This window comes from Sciurus carolinensis, chromosome 4 (assembly GCF_902686445.1).
Source record: "Sciurus carolinensis chromosome 4, mSciCar1.2, whole genome shotgun sequence".
NCBI classification, from domain to species: Eukaryota; Metazoa; Chordata; class Mammalia; order Rodentia; family Sciuridae; genus Sciurus; species Sciurus carolinensis.
In genome coordinates this window covers 76600441-76621346 of record NC_062216.1, presented here as the reverse complement: position 1 = coordinate 76621346, position 20906 = coordinate 76600441, and the positions used below count along the sequence as shown (strand labels likewise).

The 20906-nt window shown below is 33.6% G+C and overlaps 1 protein-coding gene across 3 annotated transcripts; it reads right to left on the bottom strand.

Annotated features, from left to right (window-relative positions):
• Window positions 1-9154: 9154 nt before the first annotated feature.
• LOC124983611 (killer cell lectin-like receptor subfamily F member 1) lies at window positions 9155-19829 on the bottom strand. Of its 3 annotated transcripts, none has more exons than XM_047551015.1 (7): window positions 19709-19829; window positions 18759-18857; window positions 17732-17760; window positions 15009-15151; window positions 14101-14213; window positions 12563-12710; window positions 9155-9405 (listed from the first exon to the last, which is right to left on the bottom strand). In XM_047551015.1, the coding sequence occupies exons 1-6, from the start codon at window positions 19720-19722 to the stop codon at window positions 12569-12571; spliced, it is 540 nt and encodes a 179-aa protein (XP_047406971.1). In that variant the 5' UTR covers window positions 19723-19829; the 3' UTR covers window positions 9155-9405; window positions 12563-12568. The 3 variants fall into 3 exon arrangements, with proteins under 3 accessions (XP_047406971.1, XP_047406972.1, XP_047406970.1); XM_047551016.1 differs by lacking the exon at window positions 19709-19829 and adding an exon at window positions 19362-19451; XM_047551014.1 differs by lacking the exon at window positions 17732-17760.
• Window positions 19830-20906: the final 1077 nt, after the last annotated feature.

Here is a 20906-nt window from a genome sequence, read left to right as displayed (position 1 = left end):
AAACTAAAAGGAAAAAACACAGTGGAGATCTGAAAACATTAAACATTACAAATAATTTTATCCCAATATATTTGAAACAGCATAAATGGATAATTATTTAAATAATTATATAAGTAAGTGTTTAGACAATGTATAAATTGGAAGAATAGATGCATTTTTAAAAAACAAAAGAATAAAAAAATGCAGATTAGAATGTTTAAGCCAACTAAAGATATACAAAACTCAAAGTAATTCAGAGAAGGTACAAGAAAAAAAGACCAAAAATGATGGTAGTCTAAAACTCAACACTAATAAATTCAAATCAATCACACACATCTCTTAAAAGAAATTATCAGACTGTTTTTTAAAGCAACAAAAAAATTCTGGCTATGTGCTACCTACAGAGATATATCAAATCATCTGATTACATATATGCATGTGTACACACACACACACACACACACACACACACACACACAGGAAAGACAGGAAAGTTCAGAATTGAGTGAAGGAAAAGATATGAAAGCTACTCTTACCCAAACTAAACCAAACAAAAAACTTAGTGGCACTAAAACCTAGAAAGATTTACTGGCAACTTTAGTAAAGACTTCAAGGAAGAGAGAATCTTTGTCTTATTAAAACTCTTAGAAAACCACAGAGGAAAAAAACTACACAATTCACTTTACTACTGAAATCATTTACAGAAGTAGAAATATCCACCAACTAACCCAAAGATCAGAGAAGGACAATGGGGTCTCTAAGATCTTTTCCAAATCTCAAAGTCTCTATTTCCATGAAGAACATAATGAATTAGATGAAAGAGAATCAGGCTTATTTGATATTCACCCTGTAAATTACCTCATTAAAGCATTTCCTGGAGCGATATTCAGACCATTCTCAATATTGGATTGGGCTGAGCAGAAAACCAGGACAGAACTGGCAATGGACAGATGGAACAAGATACAGTGGTTGGTAAGTTTCAGTACATAATTTACACAACTAACTCTGGAGACCCCAGTCCTTTCCTACCTTGGAGAAATCCAAGTTACAAACTATTCACACCATTCTCTTGAAAGATTCTTTGTGGTAAAAACGAAAATGAGCCCTGAGAGAAAAATAGTAACACAAATCATTATGCAAATAATTTATACCTGTAATATGCCGCACAAAATGCTTCATAGTCATTATATTATTTGCATACCACAACAATGCTGAGGGGTAATGATATTTTTCATTTTACACATGAAAACATTAATATTTAGAGATTTCAAATAATAGAATATTTGGAAATGCATATTTAAAATGTTTGGCAATTACTCATGCACTTCCATCACATATAGATTTAATATTTATGAGTTTATGTAGCTACATTTTAGGCCAGAAAAAAATATGAATTAAGTTTGCTTTTTATTCAAGCAATTTTGTGTTGGGTCACAGTAAAAACTCATTGCAGATGAAATTTTTCTCTAAAATTTCCAACCATTATACATTAATTCTGTCATCTTTTTCCTTGTATTTTGTTTCAGGCTTAAAATTATTGGAATTGGAGAATGTTCCTATCTACACAAAATTGGGATCAGCAGTTCTAGTAGCCATTTGTTTAGGAAATGGATTTGCGGTAAACCAGTCACATATATACCATGAAGTTAAGACACCATAGATATAAGGCATTTTATATTAAATGTTGCTTTTATTCCTACTAAAATATATTATATTAATATACATATACCTGAAATTCATACTCACAAATTTTAATTGTTGTTTCACTTCAAATATCCAAATCCATCTTTATAAATCTATTTGATTCTTGGCATTCAAGATATATATAAATATTCTATCATACTTGAAAGTTCTTGGGGTTGGGAATGTAACTCAAGGTTAGAGGGCATGCCTAGCATTCACAAGGCTCTGGATTCAATCCCAGCACCACAATATAAGTTTCCAAATCACTTAGTAAATAAAATTTCTAATATGTAATTCTTTAAAGTATGAATGAAAAGCTTTAATTAAATTTTAAGATATTCTGTGAATATTGTAATTGTATAAATTCAAATTAGTGTCATTTAAAATGACTGCTTTTCAAGACTAGAGTCATCAATCCTAGTTATCTTTCAGTTTTGCAATATTTGCATTATGTTATCAGACTTAATCAAATATGTAGTGTAATTCATACACAAGAACTTCACAGCAAACAAAGTACAAATTAAATGCATACAGATCCTCATGGAGGGGCCTTCAGGATTGTGAGTAAACAGGCTGAACTATCACTGTTCTAGCTGTGAATGCCAAGGATCTATTGCCTAGTGATAATATGAATGGTATAAACTGGTGTGAGAAGATAGATAGGGGATTGTTTGGAACTTTGCTGCTCAAACTTCTCCTATTTGAGAGACCCTCTTCAGAGGATATTATCTTCATGTTTATTCAAGGTGAACAGTATTTTTAATTTTAAAGTTGTGAAGTCTAAAGAATACATCCGATGGATGCTGAATGTATACTCACTAATTGTAATCAAAGTAGTGGTAATAGGAGAATATACATTGGAGAATGGAACTAGTAAGAATTTAGGGAAATAACAGTAATGTCTCATCCTATGTAGACCATACCAAATTTTCCATCTTTTCATTCCATTTTTCCCTTCCTCACCCTCATTTTCACTTTTCTTTTCTTCCTTCCTCCCAACCCCCTTCTTTAAAAACATTTTTTAATCATTTTTAATTTTAATATGAATGTAGGAAATTACTAACCACAGTTTATAGGTGACTAGGCAGTAAGAGATTAAAACAGGAGTGTCCTTTCTAATTAAAACTGGCCATTGCATGGGTTGTAAAACTCAAGACTTTGTTCTTAAGGTGTTTACTTAATTGTATCATATTGTATTATTACTCTATTTTATTGTACACACTCCCCTGTAGAAAGTATAAATACAACATTTTTTGAAAACTAGAATATAAAGAGTAGTGACAAGTATCTTAGCACTGCATTTACAATTAGAAAAACAAAAGGATTAGATAGATGAACCTTCAGCATTTAATTACCAAATATTGCGAAAAGCACAAAATTAAATGCATGTGACACATGAAGGGGTTCAGAGTTAGCATGAAGAAGAAATGAGATTTCCATTGAAATGATCACAGGGAAAATATTTTCAAGTTCATAAATAAAGAAAATAAGGGTTTTCCACAATAAATATTCTCAGGAAGAATTTTGCCAGCAGAGTGAAATTCATGTGTGAGGTATCTCACAATTGAGAAATTATGGTAATCAGGAAAAATTGCAGATTGGAAAGAATAAGAGTTGAATGTAAAAGGAGTCAAGAAAAGACTGGCAGGCCAGTGCCAGAATTAAAGGGAACTCCACACCATGCTAAGTTTAGACTTGGTGCTCCATGGCACTAAATACTTAAGCATAAAATAGCAATATCTACACATATTGTTTAGAATAAGAACTCTAGGGGTTTATGAAAGAATTTTCTGGTGACCTAAGGAATCATTTAGAATACTGTTAAATTGTCCAGAAGAAAGGATAAGATCAGTGCCAGAAACAATGACAGTGAGACTGAGGTAATGGATGGGGTCAGAGACTCTCAAAGATGAACCCAGAAAATATGGGATGAGAAGACGAGAGGAAAAATAGATAGTAAGAATAAATTCCACGCTTCTCAGTGGTGCTAGTGCTTGATATTTCAGACAAACTGAATTGTAAAAAGCTATGGGAAATTTAGGTGAAAATGTTTAGCCAGAAGGAGGAGATACCATCTGGAAATTCAGGGCTGTATATATGAAACAGATGTAAATCAAGTAGCAACAAGAATCTGAGGTGTAAGCATACATGATGAAAGGAAAGAAACATCTGGTAGCAAAGAACAATTATTGACTCAATGAAAAAACTTTTTCCTCTTTCTTCCATAGTTATTTCTTGATTTCTCTTTTTCTTCTTTCTGCCTTTGCTTTTTAGATAAGGTCAATTTCTTTAGGTTTGTGCATTTGTGAGAGCTGAACTTACGCCTATAAGAGCATTAGTATGACAATATGCCTTTAGAGAGAAAAGTCTGTATTTGAAGAAGTATGAAATAGTAGCAATGCATATTTTTTTCGAGAGATAAATGCTACAATAGTCTGAAATACTGGCTTCACAATATTTCTAATGCTGAGTAGTCTCTAAAATAAAGTAGGAAAGTATGTGAATGTTTCTGTGCTTTTTCAAGTTATAGTTTGCAAATTATATGGTCATTGTATTAGCCCTTCCTAATAATAGAGCAATAATGTCAAGAATCCCTTTGTGTAACTCCTGGCTTTCATGGAACATAATGCTATTTAACACTTGATGTTACAGTTATTTAAATGTTTGACTAAAGTTCATTAACCAATGCTAAAATAAAATTATTTTAAAAACAAATTGAGACTGATGATATTTTTTGAATAAAATTGCAAATATCCCCATAACTCTTTTGGAAAGCAGTAATGGAAAATTACACATGAAAATGCATATCTCTAAAATTCTAGAAAGATAGCATCTAAGACCTATAACATTTTTATGTTTGATTAGGCTTCTAATTATATTACTAGATAGCATAGTCATATATAATATATACTTAAATATAAGTTAATAAGTATATAATACTTTAAATATAAGTTAATAATTATATAATACTATAAAAATAACATGTTAGATTTTATAATGATTACAGGGAAACCCCAGGTGTTCAAAACAATCTAACTGTGTCTTTTAATGAGAAATAGTGTACATAGAGGGATAATATTTCAGGAATACAATCTCACTGTGTATAGATTGAATATAAGATCTTTCATTTGACTTGAAATACACTTACTTGGAAATGATGACACTAACTCAATTTTGTATATAGTCTCCATGGGTATTTGCTCCCAGAATAGTATTTAAATACTTATGAACAATTTAAAATTGATAGTTTATCAATTGATTATTTTGAAGTTCTGATTTTGGTTTGGATTAAAACAATATACCATGTACATCTTACACTGACTGCCTTCCAGTTGCTAAGGTGTCCAATGTGCAGTTTATCTAGTAAAATCTTTAAAAATATTAATGGCAAACCTTCAACTAGTTGAAGAAAAAAGAAAGAGAGAGAGAGGACTGAAATAAATTAGTTTTTCCAATTTGTTGCCATAAAAACAGACACAAAAAACAATGGAACAGAATAGAGAGCCCAGAAGTCCAGAAGTAAGTCCATGTATTCTGGAAAACTGATTTTGGATCAAGGTGTCATGAAAACAATGTGGGAAAGGACACTGTCTTCAATAAAGTGATTATGGGAAAACTGGATGTACTCATTCAGAAGAATGAAATTAGACTCTTCTGTCACAAGATGTAAAAATCAACTCAAAATGGATTAAATATCTAATTAAAACCTGAACTGTTAGCTACTGGAAGAAAAGGTGGAGGAAAATCTTAATAATATTGATCTTGGCATTGATTATTTTTAGATATAATCCCAGAAGGACAGGCAGCAAAAGTAAAAATAGACAATTTGGATTACATTAAGTTAAAGAGATTCTGTAAAGAAAAGAAATAAGGAACAGAATGAAGAGACAACCCATGGAATGAGTGAAAGTATTTCCAACTATATATCTGCTAAGGCATTCATATCCAAAATATATAAATAACTCAAAAAATTTAATAGCAAAAGCTATTTTAAAATGAGCAAAGGATCTGAATAGATATTTCCCAAAACAAAGACATACGATTGGCTGACAGGTATATAAAATTTGCTCAGCATCAATGATTATTGAGAAAAGACAAATTAGCATATGAGCCAGTGGAGCTGGACCTCTTACCCACTCCTGGTGCGCTGTCAGTTTAGACCTGTGCATCATGGACAGAAGCTGACAATGACTGCTAGGTATTCCATTGGCCACCAGAGCACCATTTCCTGCAGCCCATAGGGAAGACAGAATAATTGGTTGGCAGCAAGAGAAATTCAGAGGAGCATAAGGATTCCTCAGGAAGGACTCCCAGCACCAGCTCTTCATTGTCTGCTCCACTGGGAAGTAATCAGCTCCCAGGAAGTTTGAGAGATTGCTTTTAAGCAAGAGGGCCTCACATCAATTTAGAGGGATGGTCTGTAGCAAGCCAAACAGAAACCTAGAGAAGAGGTGGTGATGGTCCTAGTCCAAAGGAGGAGCTGTAACCTGTGCTGTAGCCGCAAGAGTAAACGTTATCCTTTCCCTTGCTGGAGTGAACATCAGCCCTGCCTTCAAATGTTTTCTGTCACCTCCTAGGTACAGGCTTGTTCTCCTAGCCTACTACGCATGGTCCTCCCAACTCTAACCCCCCAAACCCTCAGTGATTACCTCCACTACCTCCTACCCCCATGGCAGGTCCCTACAGAAGCAAAACATAGTCACCTTAGACTCTGGCATACTGAGACTAGGCCCTGATTCTATCAGCCTCACCTGCCCACCAGCATACTATTTAATACAAAATATTGTTAAAGAAAGGACAAATTAAAACCATAATGAGATAACACCTCACAACTGTAAGAATAGTTGTACCCAAAGGGATGAGAGATAAAAAGTGCCCATGAGAATGTGAAAAGGGAACACTCACAAGTTGTTGGTAAGAATATAAATTATTATGGCCATTATGGAAAACAGTAGGAAGTTTCCTCAGAAAACTGAAAAATAGAACTACCATATGATTCAGTAAACTCAGCACTGGGCATTTATCCAAATGAAATGAAATTAGTATATCAAGAAATACATGTATGCTTGTGAAGCTTTACTCACAGTAGCCAAGATTTAGAATCAACCTAAATGTCTATCAATGGACAAATGGTGTGATAGTTAATATTAGATTTTGCCTGGATTGAAAGATCCTTAGAAAACTGGTGAACTACATTTCTGGGTATGTCTGTTAGGAATTTTCCAGGGACAATTGGTCTGAGCTAGAAAGTTCTGTCCTGAATGTCAGTAGAACCATTTAATAGAATAGGGGCAAAGATGAGATAAAAAATGGAAGAAAGGGAAAGCTCCTCTATATTCAGTTTTGATTCTTCTTCAGCAGATGTGGATTTTTTTGTGTGTGTGCTAAAATTATCTGAGGACATAAGACTCCAGATTCTTTAGCCATTGAATATGGACTTGTACCAGGGACTTTCTAGAGGGCTTCAAGACCTTCTGCCCTGGACCAGAGCTACATCATTAGTCATTATTGTTCTGAGTTTTCTATATGCTTGGACTGATCAGTTACTGGTTTCTTTGACTGTCTGTCTTGGACATAGCCATCGTGGGACTTCAGCCTTTTACCATGTAAGACAATATAATAAATAATTTCCTCTTATAATTATATATACATTCTATTTGTTCTGTTACTCTGGAGAACCTTGACTAATACAGATTTTGGTACCAGGAGTGTGGCTAGAGAAATAGAGTTGTAAGAACAATTTTTCTTGACCGGTTTTGTTTTGGAATTGGTTTTCTAATTTAACTAAATATAAAATATCTAAGGAGTCTCCTTCTGGTGATAGTATAAAGAGTGCTGAAAGTTCATCATGTGAATTCTTGAAAGAGACATGCAAATTAAATGCATTTGATGCTCCTAATTCACTACTAAGATGAAAGCAATTTAGTGACTCTATGTGTGATGACTTTTGAACACTTTTGCTTCTAGCATTGTAATAAAGGAAAAGAACAAGTTAAGATATTCAAATTCCCAGCTCCAGATGTGCATAATAACCTCAAATCTTCTAAGTGGGACCTGAGAGAGAATCTTATTTCCCATTGCCATAGTGCTGAAGTTGCTTAAATTAGTCAGTTACATGCCTTTACCATGTGATTGGCTAAATTACAATGCAAGTTTAACTCCCAACCTTGCAACACACGTACAGTTAAAATGAACGGAATGGGATCTTGTGACTTGGGGTGGAGATGTGTGGGAAGACTTTGATGAGGTAGGGGACACTGAACTCCTAAATTTCAGTAAGTTTATTTTGCCAGAAGAAATGGCTTCACCACCCTCCATGTCAGCAGCAGCCCCTCCCCCACTCCCTGTCCTTCTGCCCTCTCCTCCTCTTCCTGAAGGAGCTAACTCCAAATTGCCTTAGGAAACAGTAATGACTTGACCTATTAAAGGGATCATCAAATCCCTTAATCTTCCATGATTTTTCTCCCCTTTCTTCAACTGTAACTTTTTTTTTTTTTTTTTTTTTTGATACTGGGGATTGAACCTAACGGTGCTTTATCACTGAGCCACATCCCTAGTCCTTTTCATTGAGACAGGGTCTCACTAAGTTGCTTAGGGCCATGCTAAATTGCTGAGGCTGACCTTGAACTTATGATTCTCCTGTCCCAGCTTCCCAAGCCACTGAAATTACAGGCATGTACCATGGCATGAGGCTATCACTTCTCTTACATAATTTTTCCCACATCTTTCCAGTGCTCAATCTGATAAAAGTAGAATATATTTTTTACACTCATTAAATTAAATAAGCATGGATTCATGGAAGTTTCTGTGTTTAATTTCTTTCTTTCTTTCTTTCTATTTTTTTTCTTTTAGTAGTGCTAGGAATCAAATACAGGGCCTCATACTTGCTAGGCAAGCACTCTTTCACTAAGTCAAATCCCCAGCCCTAGCTCTTTTAAAATAAATTAGAGGTTTTTAAAAATAAACTATAATTACTTCTGTGTACACACATGAATTTTAAATGAATGTGGTTTGTTTTAAATTAATGTGTGACCTTTCAATGTATGACCTTTTATTCTTAGTAGATCTAAGGCCTTACAATTAGATTTTGATTGTTGAACTCATATTTAAAAACATGAATGTGTTACATCTCTCTGTTTCAAGTTTTAATATAGATTCTACATTAAAAACAAAAGCAAATAGACAAATAACCTAGAAATTTTCATTTTATTAGTGCATTTAAACTAAGCATTGACCTTTACTTTAAAAAAAATTTCCCTACATTACCCTACGTACATGTATGATTATATGAATGGTATGAATTTACATTGTGTGCAGCCATAGAAATGAAATGATGTACCCATTTGTGTACAATGAATCAAAATGTAGTTTGTAAAAAATTAAAAGCTAAAAAAAAAAAAATTTCCCTATGTGCCAGTGGACAGTCTCCAAATATGTGTATACCCAGTAAAAGCTGTGCTGGGGCGAGTCTTAGAACATATTAAATACATGCTGGACACCACAAGTATTTATTCAAGTATTACATACATCAGGTTCATTGTTCCACACAATGATGAGGATTACTGAGTCTACAAAGCTTATGACACATTAAAAAATACAAAATCCAAAATGATTAGGGTGCTGACTGTTAGAATTAGGTATGAACAGGGAGCTGTGAGAATGTATATGAAATCTATTCAATTCACTCTGAAGTGGAAACTGTTCAAGGAAGTGTTTTCCTCCAAAGGACACTTAACTGGTGACCTGAAAAATAAGGAAGAGTTAAATAGATGAGCAGGGAAAGGAAGAATGCTTATTAAGCTGAGGCAGCCAAAGGTGATCAGAATGGAATTGACAGAAAACATGAAACGTTTGAGTAACTCAGTAAAGTTGAGTGTGGCTCCATCAAAAAGCAAGCTCAGAAGTGGGGGAGGAATGAAGAGAAGCCAAGACATGAAGGGGCTGGGAAGGGTAAAGGCCTTAGACAGTGGAACCCCACTTGGAAGGAAGAAGTAATGCCGTCTGATTTGAGGTCTGCAGAGAAACAACATTGAGAATGGATTTGGTGGGCAAAACTGGAAGCAGTTGCAGTCATCCAGGATGATAGGTTGGGTATGAACATCATGTGGACAAATTCCAGAAATAATTAGGTGTTAAGACTGACAAGACTTAAATGTTTGAATGTTGAGAATGAAAAGGACACAGTCATTCTTTTGTCATTTTGTTGCTATTGTTGTTGTTGTTAGTTATTCATGACAGTGGAGTATATTTTGACATAATCATACAAACATGGACTACATCTTATTCTACTTAGGGTCCCAGTGTTGTGGTTGTACATGATGTGGAATTCACTTTGGTGTATTTATATATGTACATAGGAAAGCTGTCAGATTCACACAGTCATTCTTGATTCCAATGACTTCAACTTAAACTAGTATAAGCAAGTTTCTGCAATTCACTAAATTAATAATTTTAATTTTTAATATGGGAGTATTGAGATGTCAAATAGAGATGTCTGATAGGCAATCAGATACATTAAGGTCAATCCTTGGAAATATAGAGTTGGGAGCTATCAAGTTGATGGCAACTGATGTTATGGAGTGGATGTAGTCAGCATGTGTATGACAGAGGACTCAGGCAGAATGCTGAGGAACAACAGTATGTAAGAGGACAGAAGAGGAAGCAGATGCTGCAGTAAAGACTGAGGAGGAGCAGCTGAGGAAAAAGTTAAAAAAGCACTAGAGAGCACTGTGCCATAGATGCTAAGGTTAGAGAATATTTGAAGAAGAAAGGATAAATCCATAATGATCAACATTGCTGAGAGTTAGTGAAATTTAGAAAGTTCTCATTGTATTTAGACAAAGGAAAGTCTATGGTGACATGGTAAGAATATTTTAGTGAAACAGTAGTAAAAGCAGAAGAAAAATTTGAAAGGAAGTGGTGTGGGAGTAAGAAAGTGGAAAAAGCAAGTATAATCAACTTTCAGGAAGTTTGACTTAAAAATGTGGGAGAAATTGGGCAGAAACTGGAAGCCACATGTGGTTAAGGGGAAATTTTCTATCACTCTTGCATGTTTGGCCTCTGAGGAGGAAGAGGAAGATTAGTGAGGAGATAACCAAAGAAGCATTCTCCTTATAAAACTTTAGGAGGTCTGCAACTCCACCATAGACTAAAAGATTTGGTTTTGATAGAAAGAAATACTGTAATTTAAATAGGAAGAAAGGTAAAATTAATAAGTAATATATAGGCAGTTGTGAAAACTCTGTGGTAGAAGGTTCAAGAAAATATCATCTAATGTCTTCTACAAAAAACAGCTCCTCTGAAAGTGACAAAAACATATATTGGAAAGATGATAGCCTATTCAATATATGGTGCTAGGAGAAATGGAAATACATATGTAACAAAATTAAATTAAACCCCTATCTCTCATCCTGCATGAAACTCAACTCAAAGTGGATCAAGGACTTAGGCACTAGAACAGAGACCCTGTGCCTAAGAGAAGAAAAAGTAGGCTCAAATCTCCACCATGTCAGCTTAGGAACTGACTCCCTTAACAAGGCCCCTAAAGAGCAAAAGTAAAATCAAGAATCAACAAATGAGATGGATCCAAACTAAAAAACTTCTTCAGAGTAAAGGAAACAATAATGTAAAGCGAGAGTCTACAGAATGGGTAAAAAATCTTTACCACACACACCTCAGATAGAGCAATAATCTCCAGGATATATAAAGAACTCAAAATATTCAACACCAAACAAACCAAATAACCCAATCAATAACTGGGCAAAGGAACTGAACAGACACTTCACAGAAGAAGAAATACAATCAATTAACAAATGTATGAAAAAATGTTTAACATCTCTAGCAATTAGAGAAATTAAAATCAAAACACTGATAATTCATCTCACTTCAGTCAGAATGGCAATCATAAAGAATACAAGCAACAATAAATATTGGAAAGGATGTGGGGAAAAAGGTACTCTCATACATTGCTGGTGGAACTGCAAATTGGTGCAACCACTATGGAAAGTAGTATGGAGATTACTAGGAAAACTTGGAATGGAAACACTATTTGATCTAGTCATCCCACTCCTCCGTTTATTCCCAATTTAAAATCAACATACTACAGAGATGCAGCCACATCAATGTTTATAGCAGTTCAATTTGAAATAGCTAAACTATGAAACCAACCTAGGTGCCCTCCAACAGATGAGTGAATAAAGAAACTGTGGTATATACACCATGGAATATTACTCAGCCTTAAATAAGAATGAAGTTATGGCATTTGCCAGTAAATGGATGGAACTGGAAAATATAATGTCAAGCAAAATAAGCCAATCCCAAAGAACTAGAGGTCAAATATTTTCTCTGATATGTGGTTGCTAATTCACAATAAGTGGGGGTGGTGGAGAACAAAAGTATTTTGGACTAGACAGAGGGGAGTGAAGGGAGGGAGGGGGCATACGGGTAGGAATGATAGTAGAATGAATCAGACATTATTACCCTATGATTACATGATCTGTGTAATTCTACATCATGTACCAGACAAATAAGAAGTTATACTCCATTTATGTATGATGTGTCAAAATGCATTCTATTATCATGTATAACTACTTAGAACAAATAAAAAATATATTTAAAAAAACAAAGTCCTCTGCTAGAGGCAAAGGGAGTGAAGTTTTAAGAAGTCAGTGAATGTTTTCTGTCTGAAATAACCACTATTAAGAGTGAAAGATGAGTGTGAAATTCAGTGTTACTATCAAGGTTGAGCTAAGGACGGCTGAGGGTGGGTGCTTGGATTTATAGTAACACCTTTTTTTTATCTACACCATTATTTTCATCACCATGATATTTGTTAAACAAAATTTCTATAAAATACCTAAGTACAAAAGTTATGAAGCTTCTTTTTTAATGAAAAGAATACCTATGATCAATTCAGTTTGTTTTCTATGGATGAAGAAATCACTTCTTGACAAATCCAGAAACTTTCCATCAGACAACTTTCAGAAAATACACCGTTATTTGTTATCAGAGCACAGACATTCTCTTTAATCTGGCCTGTGACTTGAAATCTGTAGAGGAAAAAGCAACATGTTAGTGATTCCCAGATACCTGCTCTTAGTTACTACTAAAAGCATGACTATATGTATTTTGTATGCTTTTTCTTTCCCTTGCAAGCTAGAAATGTCAGGTCCTGCAATATTCACTCAAGAAATGTGCACTAAAAACATTTCTTCTTTAATGAAGGAATTGTTTCAAATGATTTCTTAATCAAAAATGGTCACTTGTAAATGATCAATGGAAACAAGCAGGCGAATAAAAAAATATTGCTTTCCCAATTCCATGAAATCATATGGAAAATAAAGATCTCAGAGGTCAATTTGACCATTTTAAGATAAATATTTATTTTCTTACTCCAAAATTCCTGTTTAATCGTTCTAGTATCTGCAATAATTAAATAATAGCATCTTTCATAACAAACTGTATCATATTCATCATTTTAACTTTGGAAATACTGACATTCAAAAATATACATAGTTTTAAAAAATATTAAACCAACTTTCTGTATAACACTATTAATTTTTCATCTTTATACCTAATCTCAATGTCACACTCTCTTTTTATTTGTTAAACCTCCTTGATTCTCCTTGATTCCTTGATATATCTAGGCTTCACATGCTAAAGGTGGCAACATTACCCAAGACAGGACTGGGCGAAGAAGTGAGAATTGAAATGAAGAGTAGGGAAGAAAAACTCCTCCTCCCTTTTAAATTTTTTGAACTCACATTGACAAGAGAATTTCTGTGTATGCATGTATATATGGGTATATCCAAATTTCTTTACCCTTATCACAAAAGATGGAAATTTCTCTTTTATTCCATTTTCCATGATGTTCCAAACAAATTTTTCTTAGGCAAATAAGCTATAAGGCAATTTCAAAATCTTAAAAAATCAGTAAATACCCAATTTTAACAATCAGATTAGTAAATTAAGTACTCCAAGCAAGTTTGAGTGTGAGTTGACAGAGGTTGCTTAAAAAATGTGGTAAATTTCTGTTAGAAATCATCAAAGCTAAAAACGTTTTCTTAATTTAATGTGTCTGATATATGGAGCGGATGGCACAGATAAGCAATTTATAACATAGAGTATAAATTTTAATGAGAGATGTAGATCATCTTGGGTGAGAATCTTCATTTATATGGTGTCTTTCTGTTCCAGAGCATGTTTCACTACCCTTCAGCCCACTTACTAACTCTTGCATTATTAAACTATATGGAATTTTTAATATAAGAATAAATCAGGAGTCTATTTCTCTAAGACAGATTTTCTATTCTTCACACATTAACAAAGTCTTCCATCTGTAGTAACCAACTGGCCATTGAAATTCCAGGGAGCCACTATTAGGGGTGGACTGCAGAGCTGTTGTATTTCCCCAATGATATTTGAATGCCAAACACTTACAACTGTAGATTTAATGGTGTGCCATCCAGCCAGGTCCATGCCTTCTGTGGGTGTGTAATGTTTAACCCAATCCAAAAGTGGTTTCCAACTTGTATATTACTTTGTATGAACTCCTGTGAAAGGATCCAGTGAAAATGAACTGAATTAAGCCTATTAGTATATCTTCTTCTCATTTTTTCCCCTGACTTATAATGGCCTTAATGTTTATCTTGCTATTCAGGAAAATTATAAGAGGTGTTCCATAGTTTTAGGGAAGAAACTCAATATAGGACGGTTTTCAAACTGCAAGATCTTGTCAGGTGGGGGCATGTGCTGCTTCATGGAAGTCATGACCACGAGAGCAGCTGCTGAGAGGTGTAAGGGGATGTGAAGTCCCAACAAAGAATTAATAAACCTTCCTGATGAAGGCAGCTGTTCACTAGTTGTTTTTAACAGAGCAGTCTCAAACAAATCTGGTCCCTATGCTGAAACTATACACTAGCCAAACTAAAAAGCCCCATATCACCTTCCCCAGGTACTAGCAATATCCACAGAAATTGATAATGCTTTGATGAGTATCTCTGATCATTCCTATCTTTCCTTCCAAGAACTAACCTGGAAGGATAATATTGATAGTAAATGGGCCTTGTTTTAAAACCTAGCTTTGCCATTTACTTGGAGAAGTAAATTGTCTAGTTGCACACCTGGCAAAGTTCTTATATGGAGACAGGGAAAATTCTACCTATCTCACAAGTTTATCTTGAGCACGAAGTTATACAAAAGTTGTAAAATGCATAGTGCGATGCCTAGCACATAGTAGGAATTCAACAAATGGAAATAATTAATACTTGTATAATCCCTTTGTCATAAAATGTACCTACTTTTTCCCAGTTTGGAAAGGGTTAATTTTTAAAGACATTATTTCTTACCAGCTCTGCCTTGTCTTCTATCACCAAAAGATGTGACTTTTTCAGTGAACATAACTTTTGGCTATCAATCCATGATTTAAAATTCATGAAAAATTTATAGCATTTCCCTTTTTTGTGCAACCAATCATTAGGGCATAAGTTTTCTGAAATAGGAAGACAGGATGAAATAGAAATGAGAAAGAAGTTTCAATATCAAAAACAATTTTTGCATTAATTTTTTAAAAACTTCTCCATTAAATGTAAGAATTTTGCCCCATTTTTAAGAAATGAACTCCCTTTCCAGTGAAGAATATCTTTAGAAGAGACAAATGCTAGACATATTCATATCTATTATGTAAGTAACTACTTCACATGAAATAATTTCCTGAATTCACACATGAATATATGAAATTTTTGCCTAACAAGAAACTTATGAGAGGCATAAAATTATTAACTTTAAACCTCTTTTTGGGTATAAGGATATTGAAGGTTAGCTAAAGTATAAAGAGGGAAAGTGAAGCAGAGATTCAGTAACTGACTCAAAAGGTCAAAGAGATAATAAGTGCAAGGGCAGAGGGAAACTTAAAGTAATCGTCATATTAATATATTGAGAAAAACTACACAAGAGATAAAAGGTGCTATACTCTTAAGGAGCTAAAAGGGCAAATTTTCATCAGTCTGATCTCTGCCTCTGTTCCTGTCATGACTGTAAGAAACTGTCTTTCAGGATGTAGATCAACCCAAGGTTTGAACCACGAAACCAACTTCTTGGGAAACCATGACCAGAGGGTGAAGTATTTTTTCCTTTTTTATAATTTTAGCAATCAAGATCTATTGAGTCCACCTGAACAGAAGGGTGGTTTTAAAAATAGAGAATAAATAAAAATATTTTATTTTTTATAGCAGTTAACCACCTTTAAAATTCTAACTAGAATCTTCAAGGAGATTTCTGAGTAATTAAAAATCAAAGAATGTGAGGGTTACCTTTGAAATCAGAGATCCTAAAGGTATCAGGGGAAAAAAAAACTGCTGAGGGAAAAAATTCCTTTAAAAGTTTCGTTTTGATGCAGAAAAATATATTTTGTACATACATTATCAGAAATTTGTAAAATAAATTATGTGCCATGACCTATATGTATCTATATGTCTATATGTCTCAATGACCACCAAATGTATCTCTATAAAATGGGAAAAGTTTAAATGGATACTATTTTATGATTACATTCAGAAAGTGTACATATTGATGCAATATGTTTACATATTACATTATGATTACATTCAGAAAGGTTTCAATTGATGCAATATGTTTTATATCTTAAGTCATATAAATATTGATTATATTTTATTTAAATTTTAATTACTCCACTATTAAATGTGATATATTTTTAAATACCCATGAATTTGTGCATAAACTTATCCAATGTATCAAATGAGATAAACATAAAAATAGAAAGTGTAAAATACTCTATACAAAAGTTCTTGAGTGCTGCAGTGCTGACCTCAGTGGAGGAGGGCCTCCAAATGACCTAGAGAGGTCTATGGGAGCACATGTTTGTGACTTGGCTTCCTATCTTCAAGAGGTTTCTAGAAGTTCAACCTGAGTTCCTTATTTCAGCAAAGCAACCTTTAAAAGGCTTGTTCAGTACTCTCCTTGTTTCACTTATGCAAATAGTCAGGCCAAGTTAAATGATACTTATTTTTGCAAACAAAATAATTTGACTTTGATTATCTTTGATAGAAATTGAATGATTGTAGAGAAAAATGTTTCAACTGAGTATTGGTACCACTGAAAACTAAAACTTGACTGCCTAGATACTTACCTAGACTATCTGTAGAAGACCCACATGCTAAAGTTGGTTGCTTCCCTCCTTTACTCAGAACAATAACCATGACTGTGACATTAATGTATATGTCACTTAAGATATTCAAACTGCAAAAAAGGAGATCTACTGAATTGCCCCTAGAGTGCTCATGCCACCATCAAAGCCCAACATATGGTAAATTCCTAGACTGACTGTTCTCTGGACTCAGAAACTCATTTTGTGGACTTCTCGATTACAATGCACCTTATAACCCTAATCCTTCTCCTCAGCTACCAGTTTAACTTCCTGGAAAGTTTCAGATGGGAGAAATAAAAAGGATGGAAATAATGCCATCTCAAATATTCTAGTTTTGCATAACAATTATTTCAATATGAAGACATTGAAATTGAACAGACCAAAAGAATCCTGGAGGTTCCCCTTCTCTGAACAACAGCAGGAACTTTTAAGAAATGAGGGGGCATGCTTTCCTTTCCATGGGTGGGGGGTGGCTGGGGTGGTGTGAGGGGATCACTCACAGGAAAAAGATTGGGAATAAATCTACCAACTACCCTCATACTCTTTTTGAGGAGTTGTTTGTCCTAAAGAAGACAAGACCACTTGCACAGGGATATTATAAACTTTCTTATCCCTAATTTGTTCTCCTGAAAAACCTGTATGTCTTTCCTAAAGAAATTTACTTTTAGTCTCACAGAGGCCATTCTTTGAGGTCTTTCTTCCTCACAGTCTTTCCCTAGAAAGCTAGGCTAACAGGTTAGTGATTTAGCTACTTCTCTCCATAGCTCCTACATGCATTGTAATAAAACTTTGCCTTTTGTTAATCTGGCTTTTAGCAGTTTGACTTTTTTAGTTGATGCCCACCCCCAGTGAGGATGGAGGAAAAGATTTTCCTTCTCAACACTACAATGAAATAAAATTACATACCTGCAGAGTTTGCATTGTCCTGCTGTTTTCTGGGAGAAATATTCACACAATTGCAATATTTGGTTACATTCTCATTATTAAATATCTCCTCACTGTGGTTATCATTTAAGGAATGCATGCTTTGATGACTTACTAATAAATAAAGACATTAATAGCAATTATATTTCTATAAATGTGTGGGCTTTTTAATTATTTATTTCAATGAAACTGCAAGTGAATCCACAAATTGCTTGTCAAGAAGAGATCTATTCATTTACATCTGACAAAAAAATGAATTTAGATATTTGGGGAATTTCTTCCTATAAAAACTTAAGTAGAAATAAAAATAGCATTATTTAAATAAAACTAAAGTAAATTCAAGTCTTCATCTCTTTAGTCTGATAGGTGATCCTGAAATTCTGCATGTGATCTTTCCTACAAAAAGAGGAAAGGCTTAGCAAACTTACACATTCTTTTAAGTTTCAGAAATGATGTATGTAAAATGTTTACACCACTCCTAACATGTAGTAGATAACAACAAATAGAAACAATATTGAATATAATTGTACATAGCTCTTATTTATATTTTGTAGGCAAAGATATTAAATTTAATTTGGACTTAAATTTTAAAGTAGCTGATAATTTTGTTCAAAACTTCAAAGCATCCAGTCAATTTGTAAAGTCCAAATTTTTACTGAAAAGGCCAAATCAACTTCCACAAAAGTTAAGATTAATCACCAAACTATATAACTTCAGTTCATAGAATAGTGATAGTCACTAAATATTTACCAAGCGGGTAAAGTTATGAATAAAATAGCTTTTCATAAAGTAACACATTTGTTGCTTCCTCTATACAAGTGAAAACTAGTTCTAATGGAATCATCAATGGTATCACTTAATGTCATCATAGTTAAAATAATGAAAAAAAAAAGAGTATGAGGACTTCATAAAAAATGTAAGACGTTAAAAGATAAATGGAAATGTTTTTCTATCTCTAAAGGAAATGTTTTTATATCTCTAGCTAACATGTAACTTTTGATTTACTCACCCCAAATGATCAGTACTATCACTGTGGCCACCAATATAACAAGTACAATGCCCATCAGTCTCAGAGCAGTCTGATGCCACTTTGGACACTCTGGGTAATCTGTAATGAATAATTTTTCTTCTAAAACTTTTAGACATTAAATGAACTTAAAAACGTGTCATATAAATAGAAAATTCTGAGGGTATACATTGTCTTACCATGGTAGAAAGGAACATACAAAGTCTGTTAAATTGCCCTGAGATGAATTTATATCTAATTATCTTTAAAGAATTGGATTTATTGATTATAAAAAGTCAAAACACTCCATTTAAAACTTATTAAATATTCTTCTTATATTACCACTTTTGTTCCAGAACCATAATTTATATAGAGAATGGGTGAATATTAGTTGATGGAATTATTCCAACTAAAATTTATCACTTATGTTCATTTACATATTGACTGAATTACTTGGGTGATATTCAAGTAGTATCAAAATAACTGAAAGAAAGTTAAAATGATTGTCTAAAGGAGATACATAAGCAAAACTGAGTGTTGTAGCCCTTTTCTCAAATATTATTTAAATTAGAACATATTTATATTAATTCATGAAATAAAACTTACATGCTCATCTTTGTAATTGTATATTTTGCTTTAACAAATAAGCATTATAACAATTTCATAATCTTCAATCCAGGGCAAAGTTGTACTCATTATATTCATTTTAACAATATTTTTAAGCATTATTATTTCCAGGAACTGGGCTGGGTGTGAGAGTTGCAGAGATAGATAACACAGTCTATCAGGAAGACAGTTATGCAAATATATTATTTCAAATTAAGGTAGCAACATTTCTTAACACTAGGCTCTAGTTCAAGTTTTTGAATATTCTTATTGATAACAGAATTTAAATTCTCCCCAAGAATTATAGATACATAATTGGTAGTACAAGGGGAGTTATAAATTCCTACCTCTGTATGTCCATTTGTGTTGGCAATGATAGGAAGGTTTTCTTGGCTTCTTTATTACTGATCTTTCTGTGCTTTGTCCAACCACCCTGTAAATAGAAAAGTCCATTTTTGAATGAGGTGGAAGTAGAGACATCATTTGACAAAAACAATCAGAGCCTACACAATGTGGTCTTGAAACAAAGCCCACAGCTCCAAAACCACATAGGATATGGTTTAAAAGGGGAAGGGAACTTTACTTTTTACATGAAATGTAAATGTACAGGAATTTCTCATATGCCAAACAACCTGTTTCCCCTATTATTGCTATCTTAGGTTAGTATGATACATATACCAAATTATTGAATCAATATTGATACATTACTATTAACTAGGGTCTATATTGAAATAGCCTCAGTTTTCACCTAATATATTTTCCTTATCTGAGGATCCCTTCCAGAATACCACAATACATTTGGTTCTCATATTCATATGCTTAGTTGTAATAATTTCTTACTCTTTATTTTTGGTGACTTTGAAATTTTGAAAAATAATGATCAAATAGTTTGTAAAATACGCCCAAACTGAGAGAGTTTTCATGATTATACATGGTTTACAGGTTTTTGGAAGAAAATTGATGAGATAAATTGTCAATTTCATCACATCATATTGAAGGTATATATGGATTCTCACTGTCAATGTTAATCACCTGGCTGAGATAGGGTTTAAAGATTTGTTTAGTGTAAAGTTATTCTTTTCCTCACCGCTTTCAATACTGCACTCTTTGGAAGTCAATATGTGCATCTCAAAGGAAGGATTGGGGAGTGTATAAACACTGTGAAAACGTTATTCAGAATTCTCCTCCTGGGAATATTTACTTTTCTATTTACTTACTCATTTATTTTGGCATATGTTTATTTGTATTTATTTTATGTTTCCAGTTATAATCACTACTACTTTTTTGTTGCCCACATTTTTCTAGCTTTGGCCATTGGAAGCTCTATCAGTTGACTTCATGAGTTCACTTCATACAATTATCTCCAATTCCAATGCACTTGAATACCTCTACCTCCTCCCTTCAATTCTATAACCTCCCACTCCAACAATGAGAAATCAACATGGCTATTACCATCACCATTAATTTACTTAATTGTTTAATTTCAACATGCATATTTAATGGCTTTGGAATTGTTTCTCCAAACCTCAAAAGAAACTCTTATCA